The following is a 27,288-nucleotide window of genomic DNA, read 5'->3' on the forward strand; positions in this document are numbered from 1 at the left end:
TGCAGTTCTACAACACTACCGTCTCTCTGTTTGGAAAGCGATTACCGATAAGTTCCATTTTTCCTCTGTTACTATTATTTTACAACAATCTTTAAACTGCATTTATGGAACCTATCTTTGCTCACCCTATCATGAGGAACCAGATACTATCAACAGTTCCCAATTTCTCTAAGATTGACTCCTTTAATGGAACCAACTACAAGACAAGCGTTGTAGACAACACCTCCTTTTTGCCTTAGAATAGTTAGGGGTAGCATCAACTTTGACTGAACCGAACCCACTAAACATGGAGAAACCAACATATTCTGTTATTGCAGAACACTAGATCACAACTGATCACCTATGCAAAAACTATATCTTTAACTGCTTGTCCATTGAACTCTATAATGTCTACTACTCCTACAATTTTGCCTATGAAATCTAGAATGCTTTGGACAATAAATATGCTTTGGAAAATGCCAGAAATAAAAAATATGTAATTGCCAATTTCCTACATTTTACCATGAAAGAAGACATGCACGTTTCTGCCTAAATAGATGAGTTTCAAGCAAGGTTCAAATTATTGATACGATACACATTTCGGTCGTATTGTATCGGTACTTAGAAATGACTGAAACACCTTTTTTTAAGATTTTTTTCAAAGTTTGGTTTTTTTGGAAGCTTAAAACGTGTTTTTTATTATTAAAAAAAGTTGGGGGTCTGAAACACCTGGAAATAGGCGTTTTGCACTATATCTTTTCAAAAGATACGCCCAGGCATATTGTATTAGTACTTTAAACTATGGTTTGAAGTGCTTGTGGGGGAACTAGCAAAAGAAGGCATGAAATTGCCAGTTAAATTCATTGCCGGTTCTCTCATAGAGAAATTGCCACATACATGGAATGATTTTAAAACCATTATGAAGCACAAGAGAAAGGGCACTACTTTGAATCAAGTAGTTGTCTGAATCTAAATAGTTGTATGTGGTAAATCTGGGCATTACAAGAAAGACTACCGGTACCAAAAGAAGAAAGACTCTAGAAAGCCAAAGGTTAATGACTGAGGACATCATTGCAACCATAGTAATTGAGGCAAACTTGGTTGATAAACCAAAGGAGTGGGTGTTGGACACTGGTGCTACTAAGCACATATGTGGAGATTGCAGTTCCTTCTGTGAGAGCAAGTCTTCATGGGAAACTCACAAACTTTGAAGGTCATCGACAAGGGAAAGGTACTCTTGAAACTGACTTCAAAAAAGATCCTAATGCTAAATGGCGTGCTGCATGTACTGGAGATCAGTCAAAATTTGGTATTGGGAGCGCTCCTCAACAAAGTAGGATTGAAACTCCTATTTGAAGCAAATAGAACTGTGTTAACTAAAAATAATGTATTTGTTGGAAAAGGATATAATGCTAGTGGACTATTTGTACTAAATATTTTTGATGTTTTTATGAATAAGAATGTTTCTTCTTCTACTTATATTATTGAATCTTTTGATTTTTGGCATGTTAGACTAGGACATCGTAGTGCTCCTTATCTAAAACGGTTATCTAAGTTAGGAGTATTGAATGTTCCCATAGATTTAAAACAGAAAAATGCCAAGTATGCATAGAAGAAAAATTCACTAAAAAACCTCATAAAAGTGTAGAAAGAGAATCTGAACTATTCCAACTTATACACAACGATTTAAGAGATCTTAAGTCTCATGAATTTAAAGGAGGAAAAAGATATTATATAACCTTCACAGGTGACTTCTTTAGATATGCAAAAGTTGTTTTACTTATATCAAAAGATGAGGTTGGTCAAGCCTTTATAGCATATAAGGCTAAAGTAGAAAATTAATTAGGAAAGAAAATAAAAAGACTTAGAATAGATAGAAAGATTGAGTATGATGGAGAAACCATAAGGGAATTTTTTGAAGAAAATGGAATCATCCATGAAACCACAACCCCTTACTAGCCTGGATCTAATGGAGTTGCAGAAAGACTAAATTGAACATTAAAAGAAATGATGAGTGGTATGTTAATCAGTTTGGGTGCACCTTTGAACATGTGGGGAGAACCAATCCTAACGGCTTGTTGTTAGCATCCAATTTTTGTTCGGTCTGCCACCTAAATCTCCAATTTCCCCAAACACCCGATCAATCTCATCCAACCTCTCTGAAACACCTCAAAACCCCAAACAACCCGAATTTTACCCCGAGAGCCCTCAAATCCACCGTTAAACATACCTGATACCTATTCGATGATCCCCGATTGATCATCACTTACACCTCAACCATTAGATCAGATATAACCATCAAACCTGGGACATCCCAAAACACCTACCCATGAAATTTTAACTCAAGATTTCACCATTCACCCGACCATCAAACAAAGATTCTATTTCGACCCTTCTCGTACCTACAACCCATATCCTCTTGATCTGAACACATAAGCCAATCAAACATTTCCAATCACCCCAGAATACCAAAAAATCTCTACATATGAAATCTCAGCCCAAAACATCTCCATTTACCCTCAATTATACAAATATTATATTTTAAGGTTATAGGTTTACCGGATTACAAATCTACCTGATCTGAGCCTAGTTCGTTCAATCTAACATTACCAGTCACCTCAAATTTCCTAATAACCCTACCTTGTGAAATTTCACCCAAAACTGCCTTTATTTGCCCCTTCATCACACAAAGATTCCATTTTGAGCCCTCAGATTAACCAAATTGAAACCTTTCCAGATCTGCCCAATCCGGGCCTAGTTGGGCCAATCTGACCCCGTCAATCAACTTAGAATGTCCAAAAATCCCACCTTATAAACTTTAAACCAAAAATACCCTTGTTTACGGGTCTGCTCTTACAAATCCTTATTTACGGTCAAACCCACTTTAACCCTATATCAGCTGAACCAAACCTCATCTTTGAACCAAAAACCCTGGTCCGACCATCCCCTTTGAACCATTTTAGGTCAAAAATCATAAAGTACAAAATACCCCTTTAATATTTCAGAATTTACAAAACCCCCTAACACATTTTTAAAAGGAACCGAACCCTTCATTTTCACCCTAAGCAAAGCAAACGTGGAGAAGAGGAGGGAAGCTCTTACTATTCATTGTCATTCTCGCTTAGACCATTGGAGGCGATGACGATTTCGTCATCCTCTTCATTAGATTTCGCCGGTTTCCTTTATCCCTTTTTCTTGTATTTCTTTCCTGATCATTTTCCACCTTCGCCTCCCTCTCCTTCCTCTAGTCTGAAGCCCATCGCTCATTCATCACTGTTCATCATCTCCTTCGACGAATAGTGACGACATCCACCTCTCTCTCTCTCTCTTTCTCGATAATCCCTCTCCTCCTACGAAATTTAGAGTGAGATTCATCATCCTTAACACCATCACTTATCTCATTTGTTCTCTAGAAGATTACTGCATATTCGACGTCCATCAATGAACTACGACTCCCCCTGTTCGGCAGACTTCCTCAGGAAGCCAGTGAACTTCAGAGGTCGGGAGGATCCATGCGATTGCCATAGTTTTTTATTGTCTCCTGCAAGATACACCAAATTTATCTAGACTTCCATTCGCTGCATCGAACCTCTGGTTAGGACATCCCTCAAGTAACCCGCACCAACCCTTTATCACTTCACTTTGACAGTGAGGGTTCAAGGTTGGGGATTAGACTGACGGAGCAGATTCCATTGGACTCGTTCCTGTTGGTAGGTTTCCAGCTGAACCAAACCTGTAGTTTAGTTCATTGTCTACTATCATGTGTGGTTAGATCTGTACGTACTATTGTATGTTATGTTGTTGTTCAGTTACTCCTTGTTTTTTTTATTCATTTTTTGTTTTTATTTTATTCTTTTAGATTTAGTGTTGATAGTTTTCAGGTTTAATCCATATATGTCTCGAATAGTACTATGAATGTGAGTTTGTTTCATTGTTAGATTCCTCATCTTGTTATTTGAAGTTAAAATTGTGTTTAGATCGATCTCTTTTAGAGTGTTCATTGAATCCTCTTTCTTCCTTTTGTTAATATTTTCTAGGTGGTATGTTTTCAGTTAGATTTCTTCGGAGTAAGATTTGTTTCGTAGAAATCCTGTCTCCTTTCTAGAAGTTTGTGATTCATTGTTAAATTCATAGTTGATCTGCTGCATAGTGTGGTCACACTTTTTCCTCTTATTATCCTTTGATTGAATTAGTTGGAGGGGCAATCTCTAGAAGTTTACCAAGAGATGTAATTCTTGATTCAGGTTTAATAAGATGACAATACAATAGTAGGCCCCTGCTTCTGGCTTGCTTTCATTTGTGTTATATTTCTAGAATCTTCTCAGTATTATTTAAAGCTTGTTTTGGAAAGTAATGCTAATGATAGTATCTTCAAATTCATGAAAAGAGAAAGAATGTATGTACTTATCATTTTGAGCTTTTGGTTTGTTGAACCTTATTTTTGTCCTTAGTAGCTTTCTTTAATTAATTAGGATTTTTTTACTTCTAACTGAAGGCTTGAGTACCATGTAGGCCCCACCTATTGGACCTAGGAGAGGGGTGTCTAACCCCTTCCCTCTCCCTTCCAAGTCTTACCCGGACTGGTTAACCGGTGCCACGGTCTTTGGAGTCATTACTAAAATGAAAACATTTTTAAAAATTATTCCCGGAGGTCCCATCACCTCCATTTTTTTAATCTGATGGGTGGCGACTCCATTTCCAGCCCAAGTGGCAAAGTGAGCCATTTTTTTTTCCGACATTCACACTTGTCACCTATACAATAGAGTACCTCATAAGAAGAAAGGTCAAATGCCTTTTAATCTTTGGCATAATAGGAGACCCAACCTAAACTATTTAAAAGTTTGGGGTTGCTTAGAAAAGGTCGAAATACCTGAACTTAAAAGAAAGAAACTGGGACCCAGAACTTGTAACTGTGTATTTTATTGGATATGCACAAAACAGTGTAGTATACAAATTCCTTCTAATAAAAATAATAGAAAATGTTGTAGAATACAACACAATAATTGAGTCCCGAAACACAGAGTTCTTTGAGCATATCTTCCCATAGAAAAGGGAAACAATAAGTAGGAAACCATCCCAAGTCTATAATAGAAACCAAGAACAAGGGTTAAATGCTCAAGAAAATAGTATTTCACTTAGTTCAGGAAACATTGATTCCAATAATCAAGAACTGGACTTGAGAAGAAGTAAAAGATAAAGAAAAGAAACAAACTTGGGTGATAGAATGTTCACATTTCTAGTTGACAAAGACCCAATAACATATCAGAAAGTTGTAAGCTCCCCTAATGCAGTGTTTTGGAAAGAAGCCATAAAAAGTGAAATGGACTCTTTAGTCACTAATCACACTTGTGAATTTGTAGATCTCCCACCTGGAACTAAGGGATTAGATTGTAAGTGGATTTTTAAGAAAAAATTAAAATTAGATGATGCAATAGATAAATTCAAAGCCGCTTTAGTTGCTAAAGGCTTTAAACAAAAGAAAGATGTATGTTTTTTTGGCACATTTTCCCTAGTTGCAAGGTTAATTACAATTAGAGTCTTGTTTGCTATATCTTCCATTTATAAATTGGTAGTTCATTAAATGGATGTAAAAACAACCTTCTTAAATGGAGAACTAGAGGATGAAATATATATTAAGCAACCTGAAGGCTTCATAGTGCTAGGACAAGAAAACAAAGTGTACAAACTAATTAAGTCGTTGTATGGCTTAAAACAAGCTCCCAAATAATGGCATGAAAAGTTTGATAATGTGTTAGTAACAAATGGGTACAACAAGTTTGTAAATAATAAACGTGTCATGATCTGTTTATATGTTGATGATATGCTAATAATGAGAATAAGTCTGGAGGTAGTGAAAGAAACAAAATAGTTCGTAATGTCCAAATTTGATACCAAAGACATGGGTGAGGCTTATGGGATATTGGGGATTAAAATTTAAAAACAACAAGGAAATTTTATTCTCTCCTAGTCACACTATGTAGAAAGTATTCTTAGAAAGTTTGGACACTATGACTGTAAACCTGTTAAAACACCACTTGACTGTAGTATTCACTTAAGGAAACATATAAGAGAACCTGTTTCACAAAAGGAGTATGCAAGCATAATTGGGTCTATGTCTTACTAAATGAATTTCACAAGACTGGATATAGCAATAGCTGTTGAAAAATTAAGTCAATATACTCATAATCCTAGAAATGAACATCGGGATGCTCTAATAAGGCTATTAAAATATTTAAAGGGAACTATAAACTTTGATTTACATTACTTAGGTTTTCCTCATGTTTTAAAAGGCTTTACTGATGCAAACTGGATTTCAAAACTTCCACCAGTGGATATGTCTTTACCTTAGGAGGTGGAACAGTATCGTGGAAATCAATAAAACAATCCTGCAATACAAGTTTGATAATGGAGGCCTAATTCATTGTGTTAGAATTGGCAAGGTCCGAGGTAGAGTGGCTAAGAAACGTATTGGTAGATATACCACTTTGGCCACAACCAGTTCCATCTATATCTCTCCATTGTGATAGTCAAGTAGTGATAGGCAAGGCCAAAACAAAACTTACAACAGTAAGGCATAACATGGTAAGACAATACCTCAGCAAAGGTACAATCACTTTGGATTTTGTAAGGCCTAAAAAGAACCTTGTAGATTCATTAACCAAACCGCAAACTTTTAAAGTAGTTTATGAGGCACCAGTAGGAATGGGGCTGAAGCCCATTACACAAGTCATTAATGATGGACACCCAACCTATGTGAAAGGAGATCCCTGTAATTAGATTAAACGGGTAAAAACAAGTTGCTAGGTGACTTGGGAAAGCACTATCAATTTGTGCCCCATTACTAGATGTTGAAATAAGATAGTGCTCGTTGCAAAATGTGGAGGTTGAATATAAGACTTGTAATTGGTTAAAAATAGTGTGTGCAGTGTACACTAAATAACTAACCTGAGTGAGTGCGAAGTGTGGTTGCTTCTAAGAGAGATCTAAGGGTTAACTCTTTAAAACACTTATGATTCTAAGAGGGGAACAAGGCCAAAATGTTCCAAAACAAAAGAACCACTAAAGAAATGGTGAGTTGAGCTGGTTGGCAGATTAGTTAGTTATGACAAAGAAGAAAGGTCGAAGGAGTCTGACTTCATTTGTACTCTATAACATAGTCTGTCATACCTAAGTGTTGATTGGAGTTCAAAAGACATCACCATGAAAACTTTTTTCACTATGATGCTCAAGATGTCCGATCTTGTAATTTTAAATCTTGTGGGGGATTGTTTGAGCGAGATTCAAAATTTCAAGAATGTCTCATTTTTCCCTTATGTTATTGTTTTGTCTTTTTCTCCTTCCTCCTTTAAATCAATGGGAAAACTCTTTGTCCCACGTTGCTGGGAAAGGAGTTGTGTTTGAGTATATCTATAGACTTTCTCTATCTATGGGTAGGAACCCATAGGAGGAAAGCAATATAGATGTTCACATGCATGGGAGAGGGGTTGGGGGTGTGCGTGTCCGTGTATGCACGTGTCTCACCAAGAGAGGGGTTGGGATTGACTTTTGAATTTCAAATTTATTTTTTAAAATGTTTTTTTTTTCCTTTTTCATGTCTCTTCTTCTCTATGTCTCTTTGAATAGGTGCATTGTTTTGAAGAAACATCTCAATGAAAAGACACTTCTGGTCCATTCAAGTGACTAAGAACACTCTATAAAGAGAGTGTCAGTCGACCTAGAAACATAGACTAGTGCACACAACACTGTTCTATTCTCTGTCGAGTGTCAGATTTCTAAGCATCATTCCTGGTGGTTTGCGGTGGTCTGGTAAGTGAGTGCACGCCTACCAGTGGCTTGTGGGTTGTTTTATCATGGAAATTAATTTGCATTCACCCAACTACACTGTAGGGGGCAAATGCGATTTTAAGGAGAGTGACCAAGTGGCACAACTCACTCCTCCTCTCTGTAATTTCTCAAATTCATCACCGCAGTTCTACAACATTACTGTCTCTTGGTTTGGAAAGAAATTACCGATAAGTTCCATTTTGATTTCTGTTACTATTACTTTACAACATTTGAGAACCGGAGGAACTATCAAGGCATTGAGAGAAATTGGAATACAGTTGAAAGGTTGCATTCTAATTCGATTGAAGGATGAGACAAAGCTAAACAAAATTGGAATAAGGATAAAGGACAAAACAAAGCTAAAAGAGGTGAAGGCTCAACTCCTCAAAGTCAAAATGACATGAAGAAGAACCTCTCATTGTGGGACTTCAATTTTTGGGCATTGGCACTGTACCTGTCCTACCCTTTTAACCCCTTGACCAAATGTTTTCTACTAAAAAAATTGTTACTTAATGCTTATAGTGTGACTTGAACCCAAATCAATTAATGATAACACCAAATCTCTTAGTACTACCTTAGGCTATTAAGCCATCTCGCTTTTTGTGTTATTTAATGAAATAAAATAGATTTTATTAACTTTTGTGTTCATTAAAATAATTAATACATATATATGATTAAAAATTTCAACTAAAAATTAAAAGAAATAATATTTAAAAATAGCATTTTGTAACTAAATGAAATAAACAATCTATCAAATCCAAATTTACATCAAATGATGATTTTAATCAAAAGAAATTTATACAAATAAAATATTAATAATAGAATAATTATCTTAGTACTTAAAATTTATAAGTTTGTGCATGATATATAATATACACTAAAGTCAAAACCCAAACCCGTCCCAAACTCTATAGGTTTTAATCTAAAATCCCAAACCCTATAGCATTTTGATTAACGGGTCCTATTAGGGTCGAGAAGGGTTGGATACTCAAAAATTCCCACAAAATTGCCATCCCTATCAGTGGCATTTCAACCATGTTCTTCGTCTTCTATTACACTGAATTCACCATTGAAATCCCTATGTTGTTATTGAGGGCATTTTTTGATGGTTGGTAGCACTGGTCTCTAGAAATCCATAGGCTGAGTTTGGAAGGAGTACAAATGCAAAATTGTAGAGTGCAAAACCTTATATTTTGTAATATTTTGTATGTATTTACGCTGTACATATTTGCATTTCTACTCTTTCCAAGCTGAGCCATAGTAGGGTGGAACTAGAGGTGAGGGGGAGGAATAAAGAAGAGGAAGAGAGAGAGTTGGGCTCAGGATGGGGAATGAACGACGGTTGAGAGTCGGCTGTTGCAGTAGACAAACGTATGGTGATTGGTTGCAATGGCAGTGTAGGGGGAGAAGAAAGGAGGGAGTAGTTCTAGAAAAACGAAAATGAGAATCTATTTGAGAGGGCTAACAAAATTTGATACGTGGAATTAAGTCTGAACTCCGTTAGTTGTGAGGTTAGAATGTAAATGGTGTTGTGGCTGCTCTATCTTGGCAGGAATAGAAAGTTTTCGAGGATGCAAGCTCCCATTCATGAGGCTGATCAGTCTTGGTTAAACTTGAGTTGGATAAAGTTGATTTTTTACTTGTTCTTTGTTTCTCTCTCTCTCTCATTTGGTTGGTCAGTCATGGTCTTTAATTTTAATACGGTCAAGGGTAGTCGAAGTAAACTCCATTTAGAAGGATATGGTTGATGTGCTTGATGCATATCATTCAAACAATGACTTTGAAAATGGGTTTGGTCTCGCACTAGCTCAGGTCAATTTCCTGAACCTACATTGCCACTTCTATAATGCAAACAAACTAATAACTAGTAACTAGCCGGTTTTTAATGGCCGAGTAGATGTTGTGATCCATGTATAATCTTCTTAAACCGCAAGATGAGACGATCAACAAAATTAAGATTGTGGACTGAGGGGTATATATGAAACTAGGCTGAGTTGATTCCAATCTTCCATAGAAATGTTAGGTTTTCTATTTCTTTTTACCTTTCTTTTCTAGTAATAAAGTAAGTTTTCAACTAAAGGCATGAAACAATGACTGAGAGATATCAACGATCTATCTCCACCTTTTCGTTTTCTTCATGGGTTTACATAGGTGTAGCCCACCCCCCTCCATTAACCCCCAACGCTGCTGTCAGCTTTGGTCCTAGTTCTCTACTCCGACGAGTCAGATATCCTCAATATAGCGAAATAAAACTGCCATGCGAACTGCAAGGCTGGTATGGACCGGTGGAGTGAACGAGGGCTGACCCAGAGGAATAGGAAGTATGCAATATTATATTTACCAAAGTGGCAGAAAATGAGAAAAATTAATAAGTATACCACTATTAGTTGGGCAAAAATGTCCTTTAAATCGGAGCTTAAAAGAAGTCTCTAAGTCACTCTTTGCACCCTGTTGGAAAACAACTTTGTCTGAAACATCTTGCCAAGTTTGGATTTCCTCCTTACAAAATTGGTCCTCATAGGCACCTCATAGCCCTTGTATCTGTACATCAGGAACATCTCCCTTGATATCGGCTTCCCTCATGGCAAGCCTGTGCCCATACCGTTCCAACTGTCAGTTGCAATCTTGTATTGGGAATATCTCCCATCCCTCAGTGCAAAGCTGTAAAGGCTGCTCTAATGGGGTTTGCCCTAGCGGAAGCTAAACTCATCTCCCTTTGTGAGGAAAAATCTGACTTACATCTTGCCATGTGTGAAAAACAAGTCTACTTTTGTCAAAAATGTCATTACCAAAAGTTTGTCCTACCTATGGCATTTTTTTGCATAAAGTGGTTGTCCTCAGATTTGAACCCATGTCTTCATGCTTGTAAAAGCCTGAAATTGTACCGATACACCAAATAATGGTCTACCTTGGTAAGTTTTACTTTTACAAAATATCTAGAGAACCAGACCAGACATCGAGTCAGAAAAAGGAGAGGTTCATGGGCTAGAGGTAGAGGTACAAGTCGGGTGGGTTGGGTAGGGTTTTAGCTCAACCTAGGCCCAATCCTAAGGTCAATTAGCCCCCACAAAAGTTTTTTACACACAAAAAAGTTTTATGCACTTGTGTTGGGCTTGGGTTGGTCAATTAGCCTCCACCAAAAATTGATATAATACATGTGTGTATATGTATGCATGTATACGTATGTGTATAGTTTATCAAAAAAGTATGCATATATGCATGTATGCATGCATATGTTCGACCTATGCACACATACATGTATATAATTGGGTTGGGATAAAGTTGGGCTGGGCTTGGGCCTCTTAAGGGCTAGGCCCCAACCCAACTTGAAAAATTTAAAAGCCCAAAATTTTGGTTCTAGGCCTAGTCCAAGGACTAAAAATTTAAGCCCAACCTATGTAAAATTGCGGGTTGGGTCGGTCAGGGCTTGGGTTAGGCCCACCCAAGTTGCACCCCTAGTTAGAGGTTCAACCGGGGTCGAACCATGATGACATAATATGTATGTATGTATGTATATTTTATATAATATATATATATATATATATATTATTTTAGTTTTGATTCTGTATAATAAAAATTAAGATTTGAAGCAAAAAAAGGCATCTTTTTATCAAAAATAGTGGGGCCATACGTCTTTGGTGCCTTGGGAACTCATAGATCTCAAAAAGTTAGCCAAAATCTAAAAAATGATCACAACAGACATATGAGAACAAACTTAATGCCTTTAGAAGTTTGCACTTGTGTGGTAAAAAAATTTCTAAAAACTAGCTAATTTTCTAAAATTGGGGCTGGGTCATACGTTTTCCAATTCAATTGTCCGAGTCACCGGTTTTGGCCAATTTTTTACCTAATGCAGTTTTGGGGGTATGATTGAACAGACAAGGGGTCCAGATCATGATTCAATTGGTCCAACCGGCCAGTCTGGTCCGATTTTCTAAACATTGCTTTTACATTAAAAGGGTAAATTACAAAGACCCCTCTATACTATGGGGTCAAAGACAATTACCCCTGAACTTATATTTGCAAAAAATACCTCCATTTTTCCAAACGAAACCAACTAAAATAACAAGAATCATTCCACCAACTTACAAAAACAAGTTTCTTTAAATTCTTATTTCATTTCACTAACGTGTATGCCTCTCTTCACTTTAAAATCTAAAAATTATCCACTCCTTTCTACAATAAATCAAGAAATTATGAAAACCAAACAAAACCTTAAATTTATATCTATCATAAAGGAATCTCTACCATTTCATTTATTAGAGCAACTCAAAAGACTTCAATTTTATATTTAGAAAACTAATTGAACATAAATGGTTCAAATAAACAAGAAAAAGAGTAATTTGGGAATTGGCAAAATCTTAAATTACAAATGAGAATTTTTTTGAAGTTAATTGACAAAACTATAATGAAGAGGGGTGTTTTGTCGCTATGATTGTCAATGGGTCGGGTGTAGATAGAACCGATTCCAAACTGATTATTAGTCAAGACAAAATCACAAACCCAAAACCATCTCAATTAATAGTCGGGTCTATCAGGTCTAGAACCGATTATACTGAAAACTATATTTGTTTATTTATAATATCATAAAATATAAATTTTGATAATATAATCTTAATAAAAATTATAGAAAATGCTAAATTATTTATATATTAATAAATTAACCATTTTAATTAATATTATCCTCGTTACTATCTATCAAATTTATCATTTCAAACACAAAATATGATAAAAATTATAAGAAAATAAAAAATGATATATTTAATAAAATAATCAGTTCTAGATTTGAATCAACTTGGAAAAGGCAAGAATTAGAAATGACCCAATCCATTGATCTATTTGTCACAAAGTGAAAGTTTAGGGGGTTAATTGTTATTGACCCCATAGCATAGGAGGTCTTTGTAATTTGCTCTTAAAAATCATAATTTTGAAAATAATATTCATTGAAAAAATCCACAAATAAAAGATGGGGCATATGGTTGATATAAATTGTGTTTGAACATGTTGCCAATCCAATGAATTCTTTATTTGATGGACAGTTTCAAATGACACTAGATCCCCCATGTGGTACAAATACGTGCATTTGTTTATGGAAGTTCCTTGATCAAATTAATGAGAAAACTTTCTCTATATATGTATAATTATAATAGGATAAATTGCAGATTAGTTCCCTATACTTTGGGGCAAGTCTCACTTTAGTACCTAAACTTCAAAATGTGCCATTGTAGTACCTAAACTCCCAAAATCTACTAGTTTAGTACCTATCGTTAACAGTCTATCCATTATATGATGCATGTGACGTCAGATGCATTTTGAAACATTTCAAAATTTCAAAATCACCCTTTATAAAAGAAACTATTCATTGTCTTCTTCCTTGAGACTAAACCAGAGTAGTGGTGAACAATCTCAAATCTAACATTGGTTACAAGTTTACAACTATTATGTGAAAACTATTTCCTCCATGGATTTTAATATATATATTTTAGCTCTTTCCATTCTCAAATAAATAAATTTATTAAAAAACAAAAAAAAAACTGAATTTATTCATTAATCACAAGGGTTGATTACAAGTATGAACTTGGGTTTAGGTTAGGGTGGTTTGGTTGGGTTAGCCCGAACCCGACTTGAAAAATTAGGGTGGTTGGGTTAGGTTTGAAAAGTATGAACTTATTGGGTTAGGGTTCAAGCCTTGACTAATCCAAACCCAACTTAACTAGGAATGGCAATGGGGCGGGCTCAGGGCGTGGATCATATTCCTCATCCCTGCCCCCAATTCTGAAATTAACCCCCATCCCCGTCCCTGATCCTTGTTGGGATACAATTTGTCCTCCATCCCTGATCCCTAACGAGGATGGGTTCCCTGTGGGGACCCGAATCCCCAAAATTTTTTTAGATAATAGAATGTTTTTTGAAAAATAAATTTACTTAAAATAGATAAAAATTTAAGTTATAAATAATATTTTTAATATGTTTTGATATATATAATATAAATAACACACACACACACACACACACACACACACACACACACACACACACACACACACACACACACACACATATATATATATATAATCAAGGTTGGGCAGGGTAGGGACCTTAATCCCCTCCCTAACCCTGACCCCGATCGGGGATTCTTATTAATCCTTGTCCCCGTCCCCGCCCCATGAAAACAATCCCCATCCCCGACCCCATCGGGTCGGGGAAGTTGAGTCCCCGCCGGGGATGGGGAAAATTGCCATCCCTAAACTTAACTTCATATTTGCATGTAGAAATGTTATATAAATATGTATTTATGCATGTGCATAGTACCTACTTGTGTTTATACAGAAAAATACTAAATATAGAAATTTTATTAAAAAGATAGGCAAATCTATAATATTTTATATTCATTCATATTACCAAATTAAAATGTATGATAAATAAGAGTTATTTTTATACATAAAGAAATGTAAAAATTTTGTGAAAATTTTTGACACATTATAACTATTATCATCATCATCATTAGCAGTGCAAGTTGTGACGGGTTAGGTCAGATTGAGGTTAACCCTAACCCAACCCTAAGTTGTTAAAACCCTATCCCCTACCCAAAAAGTTTGTGTTGGGTTTAGTTCAGGTTCAAGTTGGGTTCGACTTCTCTACTTTTTGCCAAATGTACTTATTTCTTAGATTCTAAGGGTTCATGTTAATTAAATATATATTAGCATTATTATGTGTAAAACAACATAGTTAATGTTTATAAAACATCACTTTAAATTAAAAATTCATGATATGCAATATACATGCATACATGTATAGATAGATAAATATGTATACATAAATACTTGTAGCAAAATATACAAAAATACATGGATATATACATCTATGGATGCATAGTTGTATATGCGTACATACATTAGACATCAAGTGTTAATAAATTTGAGACTAAAGGTTGACTTGTTGACTATTGGGTCAGTTTAAATTTTGTGTTTCATTTTCATTATCAATAAAAACTTGAGTCTTCTTTAATATGATTAATAGAAAATATTAGAGATGTGCCAAAATTTTGGATATTTTTTATTTATTTAATTTTACACTTATTTCCTTTTAATTAGTTTTATATTATTAAAAGTAATGAATTTAGATCTAATTTATAGAATTTATTGGTGAGTAAAATAGGAATTAATACCTTAGACATAGGACTTAATGAGAGAAAAAGAGAAAAACGAATGAGGTGAAAAGTACTAATTCAAGTGCTTCCAAAATTAGATAAGGACCAAATTCAAAATCAGGGATGTATTTGAATATTAAATTTTGGGGTTCAACCATGATATGGAAAAGATATGATATCTTAAAAATTTCTGACTAGTCAACTGAAGTTGTAAACATAGTAGCCAATCAGGTGTAATTTATCAAAATTCATGGGTGGACTCTGATTAGTCAAAACTTTTTCCATACTATATCTTTTCTGCATCATAAATTTTCCTTAAATTTTGACAGTCTTATTTTGAAGATTTAAAAAACTGAGTAAAGCTGAGATCTAAGGACATTGGACATGTTTGTGGGTTTTATAGGGTTAGGGGCCACATAACCTGCAAGCTATTCCATGTTTGAGCATTAATGGGACCCAATATCAGATTAATTCTACCAAAAAGTTAGCTATTGGCACAAAAATCAGCTTGTATACAAGGTTCTAGCCTTCTAATATTACTATACTACCTACATTAAATGGGTGATAAAAGGATTAAAGGCTCTTACAACCCTTGTATTATAGGAAAAAGGCATTTTTACCCTTGAACAATCAAAATGGTCAATTTAGACCTTAGACTTCAAAGAAAAGGCCAATGGTAAGCAAATAACACACGTGTTGGTGACATTGATTATAATCCATTAGATAATAAATTAAATAATAGGAAATACTGACGTAACATTAATAAACTCGAAAAACTGAAAAATTGTGAGTCCCATTGAATAAAATAAAAATAATTTAAATTATAAATTAATAAATGTTGAAAATAATATATGGTGAATCCCATTTAAAATTTCCTCTTTTAAGATAAAGTAATAGTTAGGCCCCACTTAAATTTTTTTGGGATTTGTAGATTTCACTCCACCTTAGAACTCTGATTTGAATTTCAGATCTACAATAATTCAAATTTAAACTGTATGATGGAACTAAGATTTCAGAGGTAGACTGAACAGAAAAGACCCAATTTTTTTTTTCTTTAATAGGTGGGTCCTTCTCTCTACCAAATCTAGCTCCCCCATCTTCTCCCTCCTTTCCACCCACTACTGCCATTGCAACTCTCAATAGCGGCGGATGATTCTCCATCCTTTCCATCCTCTACATCCGCTGCAACTCTTTCTTTGCTTCTGCAACTTTTGCATCATGGGAAGAAATATTCTCCCAGTCCTCTTCATTGCGTTCCTATTTCTCCTTCCCACACTGGTTACGTTACCGTGGCAGTCAACGATGTATTACACTTCTTCTCTGTCCCAACCCGATCCCTCTTGATTCGGCTTCTTCCTCCTCTGGAGAAGACCCTCCGCCCTCATTCAAGTCCTCATAGAAGTCGAGCAAAACCCTAATTCTGCGTCCTTGACAGTCATTACACCATTTCCCTCTTCACATTCATAGTCCTCTTAACAGCCCAACGCACCTCCATCAACAATTCGTACCCCGTCATCGACCCCAATGAATACACTCTCTTCTTCGCTAATTGCGCACCACAGAGTCAGGTCACCATGGCAATTCGTACTGAGATCAACAACATTGACAACGACGTCAAAGACTACCTCCCCGCAGGCCAGACCCAGCTCCCTATGCTCTCTTTCTTCTTTCTCCCTGTCCTACTTAGCCTTCTTAGTGTTTTGGATCTTACACGAACAAGCTCTCAGTCCACCGGATTCATCTCTGGATGGCTGATTTTCTCCTTATTAAGGCCTTGAATTTGATCTGCGCTGCTGCGGACAAGACTATGCCAAGGTCATTGGTACCCCCTACGGTTGGGATGTTCTGTTCTACTTGTTCCAGTTTCTCAGGGTTGTGTTGCTTTTCACTGTCATCATCTTGATTGGCACGGGATGGTCGTTCTTGAAGCCGTTCTTACAAGAAAGGGAGAAGAAGGTTTTGATGATTGTGATCACACTTCAGGTTCCTGCAAATTTGGCTTCTGTCGTGATTGGGGAGATGGGCCCATTCATCAAGTATTGGGTAACTTGGATTAAGGTGTTCTTGTTAGTTGAGGGAGACATCCAAGACTGATGGCAAGGCTGCGAGGAATTTGGCTAAGTTTACGAGAATTGTGGTGTTTGCTCTCAGAACGATTGCTACTAACAAGTATCAGTGGGTGAGCAATGCGGATGAAAGACTGCAAGTCTTGTTTTCTACTTGGTAGTTATATGTTTTGACCGGTTGAGAGAAATGATTTCTTTGTTCTCGATGAGTATCATCCGCCGCTGTTGAGAGTTGCAAAATGGCGGTGGCAGGTGGAAAGGAGGGAGAAGACTGGGGAGGGAAATTCGGTAGAGTGAGTGAGAGAGTCATTAATTAAAGAGAAAATTTTAAGTGGAGCACACCTATAATTTTCTTCAAGCGAATCGGACAACGAATTGGTCACGGGTTCGGTTTTCAAGTCAAACTGATGGCCCGTCCAAACAAAAATATTAAAATAGTTCAAACGGTTCAATCACACGGGTCAATGATTTACTGACCAAATCAATATTTTTTTGTAAAATTCCAGTTTTGAGAAAAAATGGAATCGGTCACCTGATCAATTCTTCGTTTTGAAAATCATAACTTTCTCTTAAAAGAGAAAATTTTAAATGAAACCCACTTATATATTATTCTCAATATTTATTAATTTATAATTTAAATGATTTTTATTTTATTTAGTGGGATCCACTTGCAAACAAAGTCACTAGTACCGTGCATTAGTTAACGGGTTATAAATCAGTAATACCGTGCATTATCTGCTTACAACTGACTTTTTTTTTGAAGTCTAGGATCTAAATTGACCTTTTCGATTATTCAAAGCAAAAGTGCCAGCATAATACAAGGGTTATGAGAACCGTTAATCCAAATATAAAAGTCATTCTATCAAATTGGTTTATGGCATATCCATATTTTTAAAACTGGGATACGAGGTCTTTTAGCCAACACTCTCATAATAAATATACTCTTATGTCCACCAAGTTTTTTAATCTCTTTTCTTTTTTCTATTAAAATTATTTTTATTTAAATACATATATAAATAAATATAATATTATTGGCTAATTATAGAGTGCTTTAAATTTACTCATGAAAAGATCATTTCGGTGATTCTTTATGAAATTGTTAGCTGTGCTTTTATTGTGATTGACGTTATAATTAAAATAATAAAAGGATTCCCACCAACTGTCATCCGATATTCTTATCATTCTGATCCTGCATCCCTCACTTAATTTTATTCAGGGATACCATAAAATAAATTGTCCTCAGTCCTTCACTACAATGAATCAATATTAAGCAAAAATGTTTTCCTTAATTTCAACTGTGAATAAAGAGATTCACTAGGAAAAGCAAATTTGATTTTCTTAAAAGTCAATCTAAAACATATCTACTTACAATTTGGTATGTTTAGCTATAAAATGAAAATCTTCTTAACTTGTAATTATAATAGTCTCTAATAACTAATAAAAAATTCTTATTTCCATGATTAATTATAGTCTGTGCGCGTGTGGCCGCACACATACACAAGTGGGTGTAAGCATACACGCATGAAGTGAACGCATCTTCAATTCCTAGCTACTTTAAGCAACTGAAACCCATAACCCCACTTTCACCCAAAACAAAAAGACTGTAAATGTTTTTACCATATACGAATGGAGCAGGAATATATAAAAAGAAAAGTTTAAAAGACGTAAATCAAAACAAAATTCAAACAGAAATCAAACACTTGTCAAACTGGGCTAGAGACCTTTGATATACGGAATACTAGAAAGTATATATAGATTCATATTCTAACGACGTCAAGACAAATTTTAACCAGAGACCCTTTGTCTTTGTTATTATATATATTCTATTAAAGGGCAGAGGCTGACTCTGTATGGTACTCGACACTTGAAAGTACAAGACTACAAGTAACGCATAGGAATTGGTGGAGGGTTGATGTTGGGGAGGAGAGGGTGGGTGGGTTAAGAGTTATAGAAGTGACGTAGTGAAGTTCCCATAATAAACTTATGGAAATTAAAGGGTTTCAGTTTCACGTTCACCCAAAAAGATATATGGGTCAATATACATTTGGGTGTCACAAGAATCTAATTGTGTGATCTCGCCTTCACCTTAGAGTGAACACACGTCAGGGTCACGTAAAGCTGTAACAAATCCATAATAGAAACATCTCTACAAATCAGAATAAGAACTACTAGCTAAAAGAGTAAAACCTAATTAAAAGTTAATGCACTACTTTTTCCTTCTTTTACATTAGATTAGATAATAGGATAATGAGCAATCCTTACAGAAAACCCCATTTCTTGTCTATTTACATCATCAGAATTTACTCTCTCTTTCCCTCTGAGTTTATAGTTTCTAGTATTATTCTTTGGGTCTTTGCTTTTTCTCTTCTTACAGGAGAAAAGTGGGTTGAGGCCGGAGAATAGAGCCTATATAGATAGATGAGCCAAATAACGGTTAAAGACAAGACTACGAGTAGCTAGGTGGTACTAAGTTGGCATCTTAATAAAAGAGGCAGTAGGCCTGATTTAATCCTTACAGCACAAAAGCCTAAAGCCTGGCTTGAGTAGGTTGGGAGGACTTTGGTCCGGAGGGTGCATGAATTTGCAGTTGGGGCATGCAGGAGACGACTTGCATAGCATGACCAACATATGACATCGCTTGCACACGGCCGCTACCATTTCCTGTTCATCTGATTCCGATGACACCCACGAAGGAGGAGTAATCGGTGCCATCCTGCCGTAGCAGCTGCCGGAATTCTTGGATGGTGGAATTATACTATTGTTTGAATTGTTGTGTGGGAGGTCACCATCACCGGTCTCACTCTTTGTCGAATTGTCATCCCTCTGGCTCTGGCTCCGGCTCCTAAGGGACTCGCAAGTGAGGTTGAGCTCCAGGTCCAAGCTGATGTTGCTGCTGGGACTCGAACGCTCTGGGCTTTGCCTTGGATCCTTAGAGGTTCTTTTCTGGGTCCTGGTGTTAAAGAAGTGTATCTGTCCAGACTGCATCCATCGATAAAACACAAGAAAACATTATTAGTTCGTTTATCTTTCTACCCTGGATAGGATCAGGCGATCAGCTAGCTGCATTTCTATTACTGTAATTGAAAGGATAGATGATGATGATAAGCGTATATAGGCAATCTTTTTGACATACGCTATATACCTTGATATCGAGGCATCGTTGCCACTCCACAGGTAAGGGCCTTTCGAGTTGGAGCTCAATATCAACCACGGCCTTTGATAACTTTGATTGCTTCTCGAAATCCTCTTTGACATCTATTTCTTCCCATCTCCTCTTCTTTGACGAAATCTCCAACTCTAACATGGTGTTCTCCTTTGATTTAGAGAGGTGATATCTTTGAAGGAAAATCAGGGCACTCACTTCTTCTTCTTCTTCTTCTTCTTCTTCTTCTCTCAGCTGACTCCTCCTCTGTGTGATCAAATGCTGAATTCTAAGCGGGTTTATATAGACTGATTTCGAGCCATATTTGTAAGAAGAAAGGACTGAAAGCCAGAATCTAATAGAGCAGCTTTAAAAGGACATTTAAAAGGTCCCACCTCGTTCATTGAATTTAGCTCCGAACGATTGTTAAAGCCAATTAAGGTAGCCTATGCGCTCTCCTAGTGTATTTACAACGAGACCTCAAAATTAAGTTGGTTTTCATGGAAGAAAACAACACCAACCAACCTGGGTTCTTACGTGACTTGATGTCATGTACAAAGAATGCCTGTTACGCTTCCAGATCATCCTCGACTTCGAGGCTAACTGCTGAAGCTAAAGCCAATAAGCCGAGAGCTAGCTTGGCTTGAAGAGTTAATGGCAATAAGCTGTGGCATTCAGAGAGAGAGAGAGAGAGAGAGAGAAATTACAATCATACATAGGAGGAGAGCAAGCCAGCAAGGGATGGAAAGATCATTTAATGGTGGAGTCTGTGTACAGTTGAAGAAGGTTTGAATGCTTATCGCTCTTCAATAAATCCAACTTCCGCACTTGGGTTGCCCAAACAACTGACTTTAAAGCCTCTCAACACCCTTAAATCAGGAGCTATTAAAACAACCACAACCTATGAGGCATGAATTAAATAACCCCTCTCTCTCTTTCTCTCTCTCTCTCTCTTCAGAATGCCAATATTTCTTCCCATCACTACTCTTCCTGAATAGTTTTATTTCTTCGCCATTTAATTTTTCTCTTCCTCGTCTTCTTTGACCACCAAACCCCCCTAGCTCTCATATTAACTTCTACTCATGTTATTTTTGTGAACATTTTTATTTATTCTTGTGCTAAAACATATTACAATTACCTTTTTACCCTTTATAGAATTAAACTACCCTTCTTTTATTTTCTTCTCTATCATCATCAGTTATTAAAAAGCAAGCACCAAATTTGTCCAGTAGACTGCATTTATTGGTGTTAGGTTAATGAGATGGCCTAAACTCTAAACTCTAAAGTACTTTTGAAGCACCAATCTTTGGGGGTCAAATCATTGATATATTTGATCATCAGAATAATTAAGTTAAAGAAGTATGCTAGTTAGCACTAACAGGAAGGAACAATCAACAAAACAGCCAACTCAATTGGGATATTTGACAGATTTTCCATTCTCAAATAATTAAAGCCAGAAAAGGCAAATTAATTGATTAAGACTTAAATTTGATGTGGGTTTTGGTAAATTTTGAATGGGATTGATATATCTAGCTAGCAGGGGAGAGGGGGGATGAGTTACAATATTCAAGTGACCCTAACCATACCTCACCTACAAAATAATAAGATAAGGGGCCGCAGGTGACAGGCCTACTACCTAATAAACACGATATATATTACTTCAAAGTTCAAACCACTACCACAATTACAAAGAGAAATACACGGTTAATATTTACTTGTTTCCAAACTAAGGGTAATTGTGTAAGTTAGCCCCTGAGAAGTTAAAAGAAAAAAAAAAAAACAATTGGGAATATTGGGAGACAAGAAGGGAAGCCAAGAAAAACGGCCAAACCCATTAAAGGCTTCAGTAGAAGCTGGTCATTGGGCACAGGGTTGAACTCCACCTGCCTTCATTAACTCAACTTGAATTCTAATAAATGCAAAATTCAAGGATGAGCATTTACACAGCTCTCCTTCTACAATACCTTTCTTCATCACTCCCCACCACCGGTTTCTGTTAAATGCTCCCAACCCACCTCCCCTCCTACTTCATTAAGCCTTCCCTTTCCAATTGTGGAAACTCATTCAACCTATTCCCACTTATGAGAATAAATGTCAGAAGTTACTCTTGTTTCTTAGATATATTTATGGGAGTGCCCCTTGAAAATTTCACCCATATAGTTGTTGTTCCAATTATATATTCAATACCTTCTTCATTCAATTTCAAGGTGGCCAATATACGCATTAAAATTATTAAAATGGAATAAGACCGACTCATTGTATATATATATATATATACTACTATTCTGGCCCCATGCACTAGATGATCTCCTAATCACTGATCTATCTAACCAGTCACTCCATGTCCTCTAATCGAGTGGTTCTGATCATCCCACCAGATGTTGTTTCAACATGGGATCTTGGGTACCATCTGTTTGGGTTGGGTCCATCAGAGCAGGACCCTCTTTGTAGAACAAGTATCAGTAAGGTACTCGGCCCTGAAATTATTTACTGTGGACGGCGTTAAATTGATCTTGCCGTACCTCTAAGAAACTGGCCTACCCACAAAATACAGCTTTAATGTCTTAATGAATAATGGTATGGTAACCCTGCAAAATCATAAGTGTGTGCTTATTGGGTGAGTTGGTGCACCAATAAATGGTACTCCTTAAAATCTTATAAATTGATTGGATGATACTAATTAACTCCTAGCTAGCCGTGTTCGATCCATGGATTAGTTGATCATCCACCTGTCACATCCAACGGTTATTCTCATCTATTTTCTTTGACTTACTGGCCTAGACAGTTGTGTTCGTATATAGATAGCTCTTTTGTGTTTATAGAAGTTTCATTCTAGGCTTCTTTTGGGGTCCCCGATCCATGTTGGAATAAAAACTGAGTGAGCCAAACGATGGGTCTGTGTTTTACTCATTTTTCTGATCCGGATGGTTGTGCAATAGCTGCTGAAGCTGAATTGATGTCCTTTTCTGTAGAGATTATTGGATTCCTCTAAATCTAATCATCAAAGAAATTAATAAATACTATTTTGATTGTTGAAAGAAAATCCAATCTTATATATAGCCGGTTATTAGATTAACTCATTTGGATTGATTTTTGGCATTGAATTAATCAAGACGTACGGAACTACAAATTGAACGTTTCAGGACTAAAGTCACACATTGAGAGGAACAGCTTCAAGTATCTAAAACTAATGCATTCCTCTTATTCTTGCTCATATTTCTATATATATTTTCTTACTTTGTGAATGGCTACCAGTCTCTTGTATTTTATCATTGCATGCAAAAATGGGACCGATCCGGCCTTCCGTTGCAGAGAAGCTTCAATGAAACTTCACTATCAGGTCCACCCTTCCAAAGGCCAAAACCCAACTCTATTGGCCGAAATTGCAAAGAAGCTTCTTTAATTTTTTTGGTAGTAAAAATAAAATTTTGTTAAAAAGCAAAAAGAGAGAGAGAAGATACAAGAGAGTTTTGGCCCATCAGTCAGGCAAGGACCGAAAAAGGTCGACCCATACAAACATGTACAAGAGGACAGATAAAAAAATCGGCCAATAGAAATTGGCCATAACAAACAAAAGTATCATTTGGTTACCTTCATTGAAGGTGGCCAATACACTAGCAGATCGATCCTCTCTTCATTGACCTTACTCTACATCATAAAGATCCTTCACTAGCAGAGATTGCAGAGAAGCTTCTTGTTTGGGCCATTAGCTAGCAGATCCACTCTTCATTGAAGTAGCAGAGATTGCAAAATATGCTTAATTATCATTTGGTGACTAAGAACACTTTTGTGCATCAGGATTAGTGAGTGGTTATCCCTTATCCGGCCAATCTTGTTAATGTTAGGCTGCATTTGGCATTCCTAATTTTAACTTTTTGCAGTGAAAATGCCCTATGAACAGCAAAAAGAAGACAAGTCCTTAAAGTAAGGAATGCCAATTAATCGATGAAATAGGTTATCGATCGGGATTCGGGAGCACAAAGATATGGATGTGTACGTGAGAATTGTAGGTAGGTCAGTTTTGAAGTTGTAGAAGTACAAAAGAAAATGGATGTACGATATTAAGTAGGGTAGGGTAGGCTGAGGGGTCCACACAGGAAATGTGAAGCAGTACCTATAGGCTATAGTATAACACCGATAGGTTAGGTTAGGTGAGTTGAGCAAGGTCCACCCAGTTGCCACCTGGCCATTAGACGCATACATGCATGCATCGATCGATCTATATATATATATTTGCGTTGCTGAGTTTTCCATTGGCAGATCGATCCAAGTATGGAAGAAATAAGCCTGTTTATAGGTCGATCTTAATTAATTATTGGTTCTAATGCAAAGTTGCAAACCTCTCAGGAAATTGAGGGGGATTGCACAGGTGAAGAGAGAGAGCTTGTTGTGCCACACCATTAATTTATAAGAGTTGGGTCGACAGCTCAGTGGAAGTAATCACCAAGTGATATGAGATACTTGCGGGAAAATGCAGTGTTTGGTAATAAGTTGCAACCCGTCTGGTTCATCCATTCTTTTGCTGGAGAAGAAGCGTTGAATCTGAACATTAGGAAGCTAAAATTTATGACAAGGTAGCTATAGGGTTGCATTGATTATTAATGCATGGTAAGGATGTGCTTGGCCATAGGAGCCACTTACTAGTTATTAATTAATTGCACGAGATCTCTCTCTTCTGAAACTTTGTAATTCAACCCAAGAGGTCAGTCATCCTTGAGCTAAGAGCTAGCTAGCATGCATCCCTGCACGCACCCATTACCCATTACAGCTTTTAAGGTGATCGATCGTGCATGGATAAAAACCAAAAAGTGGGTCCGAGTAGCCAAATCAATCCCAACTCTGCTAATGGCTGAAATTTTGCACCTAAGATAGATCTTTCTTCATTCCAACAAAGAAAATGCAAACAAGTAAACAAAGAATCAATACTCAGGGAAACTAAGACGATGTAATATTTGATCAGCATTTACTCGGATCCCCAAGTTTTTTTTTTTCTGCTAATTTCAATTGTATTCAAGTAGCCAAGCACAACTCACGTGGGCAGGACTGACCAGACTGGTGTATATTTTCTCAGTGATGGTACATAGTCGTTAAAAATCACGGGAAGAGTTCTTGGACATCTGGTACCTGAAAATAAGTTACCAGGGACAGTTCGTAGGTGTGGAGACTTTAATGAAGAAATTCCTTTATTTGCTTTCTTACTCAGTGTTGTGTTAGGTGAATCTTCATATCACACCTGATAGTAGCCTTTAACTCCTGCTAGCTCATGCATCAACCTTGGACATTGCCTCAAAGGTGCAAACTGATCCCAAATGTTTGGGACTTGTTGTTGAGTTGAGTTTATTTCTCAAGGTGTGTGTATAGCATATAACTCATCCTCATCCACATACAGAAGGGAAAGGGACTGACTCTTCTCGTACTTCTGTGTAACTGATCAAAAGAAAATTGTAGACCCATTACCCATTTGAGAAGAGAAATATGGGTAACTTGACCTCAACCCTAACCCAAGCAACACATCTGGTTGGACCAGCAGAACCGAACATAGAGGGAAAGTGCATGTGGCTGAATTGAATGACTTATTGGGTTGTCGCTTTGGTCAATAAGATATTAATGAGCTTCTTAATGGCTGAACCACATCTGGGTTGATTAGTGATCGATCACAACACCCATGACCATGAGATTTTCTTAGATTCCAGTAAAAGACAAAGTAATAAATAATTGAGTTCAGCCGTTATCAAACAAACGGTCCCAGGCTCCCAGCTGGCCAGGCCCAACATTGCCATTGGGTAATGGCCCCAGCTTTGACTTAGAGGTCCAGTCTTATGGGCCAACTACTGGGCCAAGATCGTGTACGATGATGTCACCTGTAAATTATTATTTTGACTGATGTATAGTAGTAGGGAGATCACTCATCAGTAAGAGTTTTGACCTTCTTGTACTCAATATTATATTATTATATGCTTTGCTCATCTATATATTTAATTGTATGCTATTACAATGGTAAAAAAAGTGGATTTTCTTTTGATTATTTTAGAGGATCAAGAGGTTGGATGGGTATGTACGTCATTTCAACGAAGGCAATCGGAATTCAAAAAAAATAATAAAAAATAAAAATCAACTTTGAGTCTAAAGGCTGTCTTCCTTTGCACTGCAAAACTGAACTGGATACAAATTTTGCACTCCATTCAGTTTCTTTGCTTGTTACTATGAATTAACATTTTGCATTTTCTGTCTCATTTGCACCCATTGGCAGTGCAAAGTTTAATCATGATTCTGCCTCATATAAAGTGGTTACTACATCATTTTGTTTCTTCCCTGTTCCTCCCAAACAAATAACCTTCCTCCCGACTCCTTTCTCTTACATATAAAGGAGGGACCACATCATGTTATATGCTGACAATGAATCTGAAGCAAAATTAAACCAAAATTTACACTAGGCCCATTTGCATGCATTCCTTACATTTACATTGGTCATTAGTGCAAATGAATGGTACAAATTTGCACCACTTTCTCCTATCTTGATTCTCTCTCATATAAAGTCGGGACCCCATCATTTTTCTTACTGCCCTTGTTCCTCTCAGTCCCAAACAATTAACCTTCCTCCTAACTAATTTCTCTTGCACATAAAGGAGGGACCACATCATGATGTTATTTCCTACTTATAATACAACGTTGAATTTGAAGCAAAACTAAACCAAAATTTACACTCATCCCATTTCCACTCCTTTGCATTTACACTAGTTTTATTTGCACCGTAGGCGTAAACAGAGCCTAAGAGGAGCATGCATGGTTTGTTTTGCTAGCAATAACGAATTTAAGTTACTAGAAAAGTGAAAAGACAGGATAATAAAAGGGATTTTGATGTTGCAGCCGTTACATCAAACGTGCAAAATGGAATTAGTTTAGGTATCTGTCATCTTTGCAATTACTCTGCCTAATTAAATAGGGCGTTGCACATCACAGCATAAAAGGTGATATGAATCACTACTTTTTTGATTAATCAGAATTCAGAACATGCTCCATCATTTTGCGACAGATGTGTAAATAAAATACCCACGAGTTCATTATGCCGTGCAAAGTTACGTTTCACTCAAAACTAAGTGCATATTAAACTCTTGGCCGGAGGCCAT

General features: G+C 36.6%; 1 protein-coding gene and 1 pseudogene across 1 annotated transcript; one reads left to right on the plus strand and one right to left on the minus strand.

Annotated features, from left to right (window-relative positions):
• The first annotated feature begins 1,034 nt into the window (after positions 1–1,034).
• Positions 1,035–17,450, plus strand: LOC104606023 (protein CANDIDATE G PROTEIN-COUPLED RECEPTOR 7 pseudogene; annotated as a pseudogene).
• Positions 17,451–19,210: 1,760 nt separating this feature from the next.
• Positions 19,211–20,987, minus strand: LOC104605984 (uncharacterized). The gene is made up of 2 exons (XM_010270963.3): positions 20,162–20,987; positions 19,211–19,998 (listed from the first exon to the last, which is right to left on the minus strand). The coding sequence occupies exons 1-2, from the start codon at positions 20,321–20,323 to the stop codon at positions 19,525–19,527; spliced, it is 636 nt and encodes a 211-aa protein (XP_010269265.1). The 5' UTR covers positions 20,324–20,987; the 3' UTR covers positions 19,211–19,524.
• Between the last annotated feature and the right edge of the window lie 6,301 nt (positions 20,988–27,288).

The sequence above is a fragment of the Nelumbo nucifera genome, chromosome 1 (assembly GCF_055504915.1).
Source record: "Nelumbo nucifera cultivar China Antique chromosome 1, China Antique-T2T, whole genome shotgun sequence".
Lineage (NCBI taxonomy): Eukaryota > Viridiplantae > Streptophyta > Magnoliopsida > Proteales > Nelumbonaceae > Nelumbo > Nelumbo nucifera.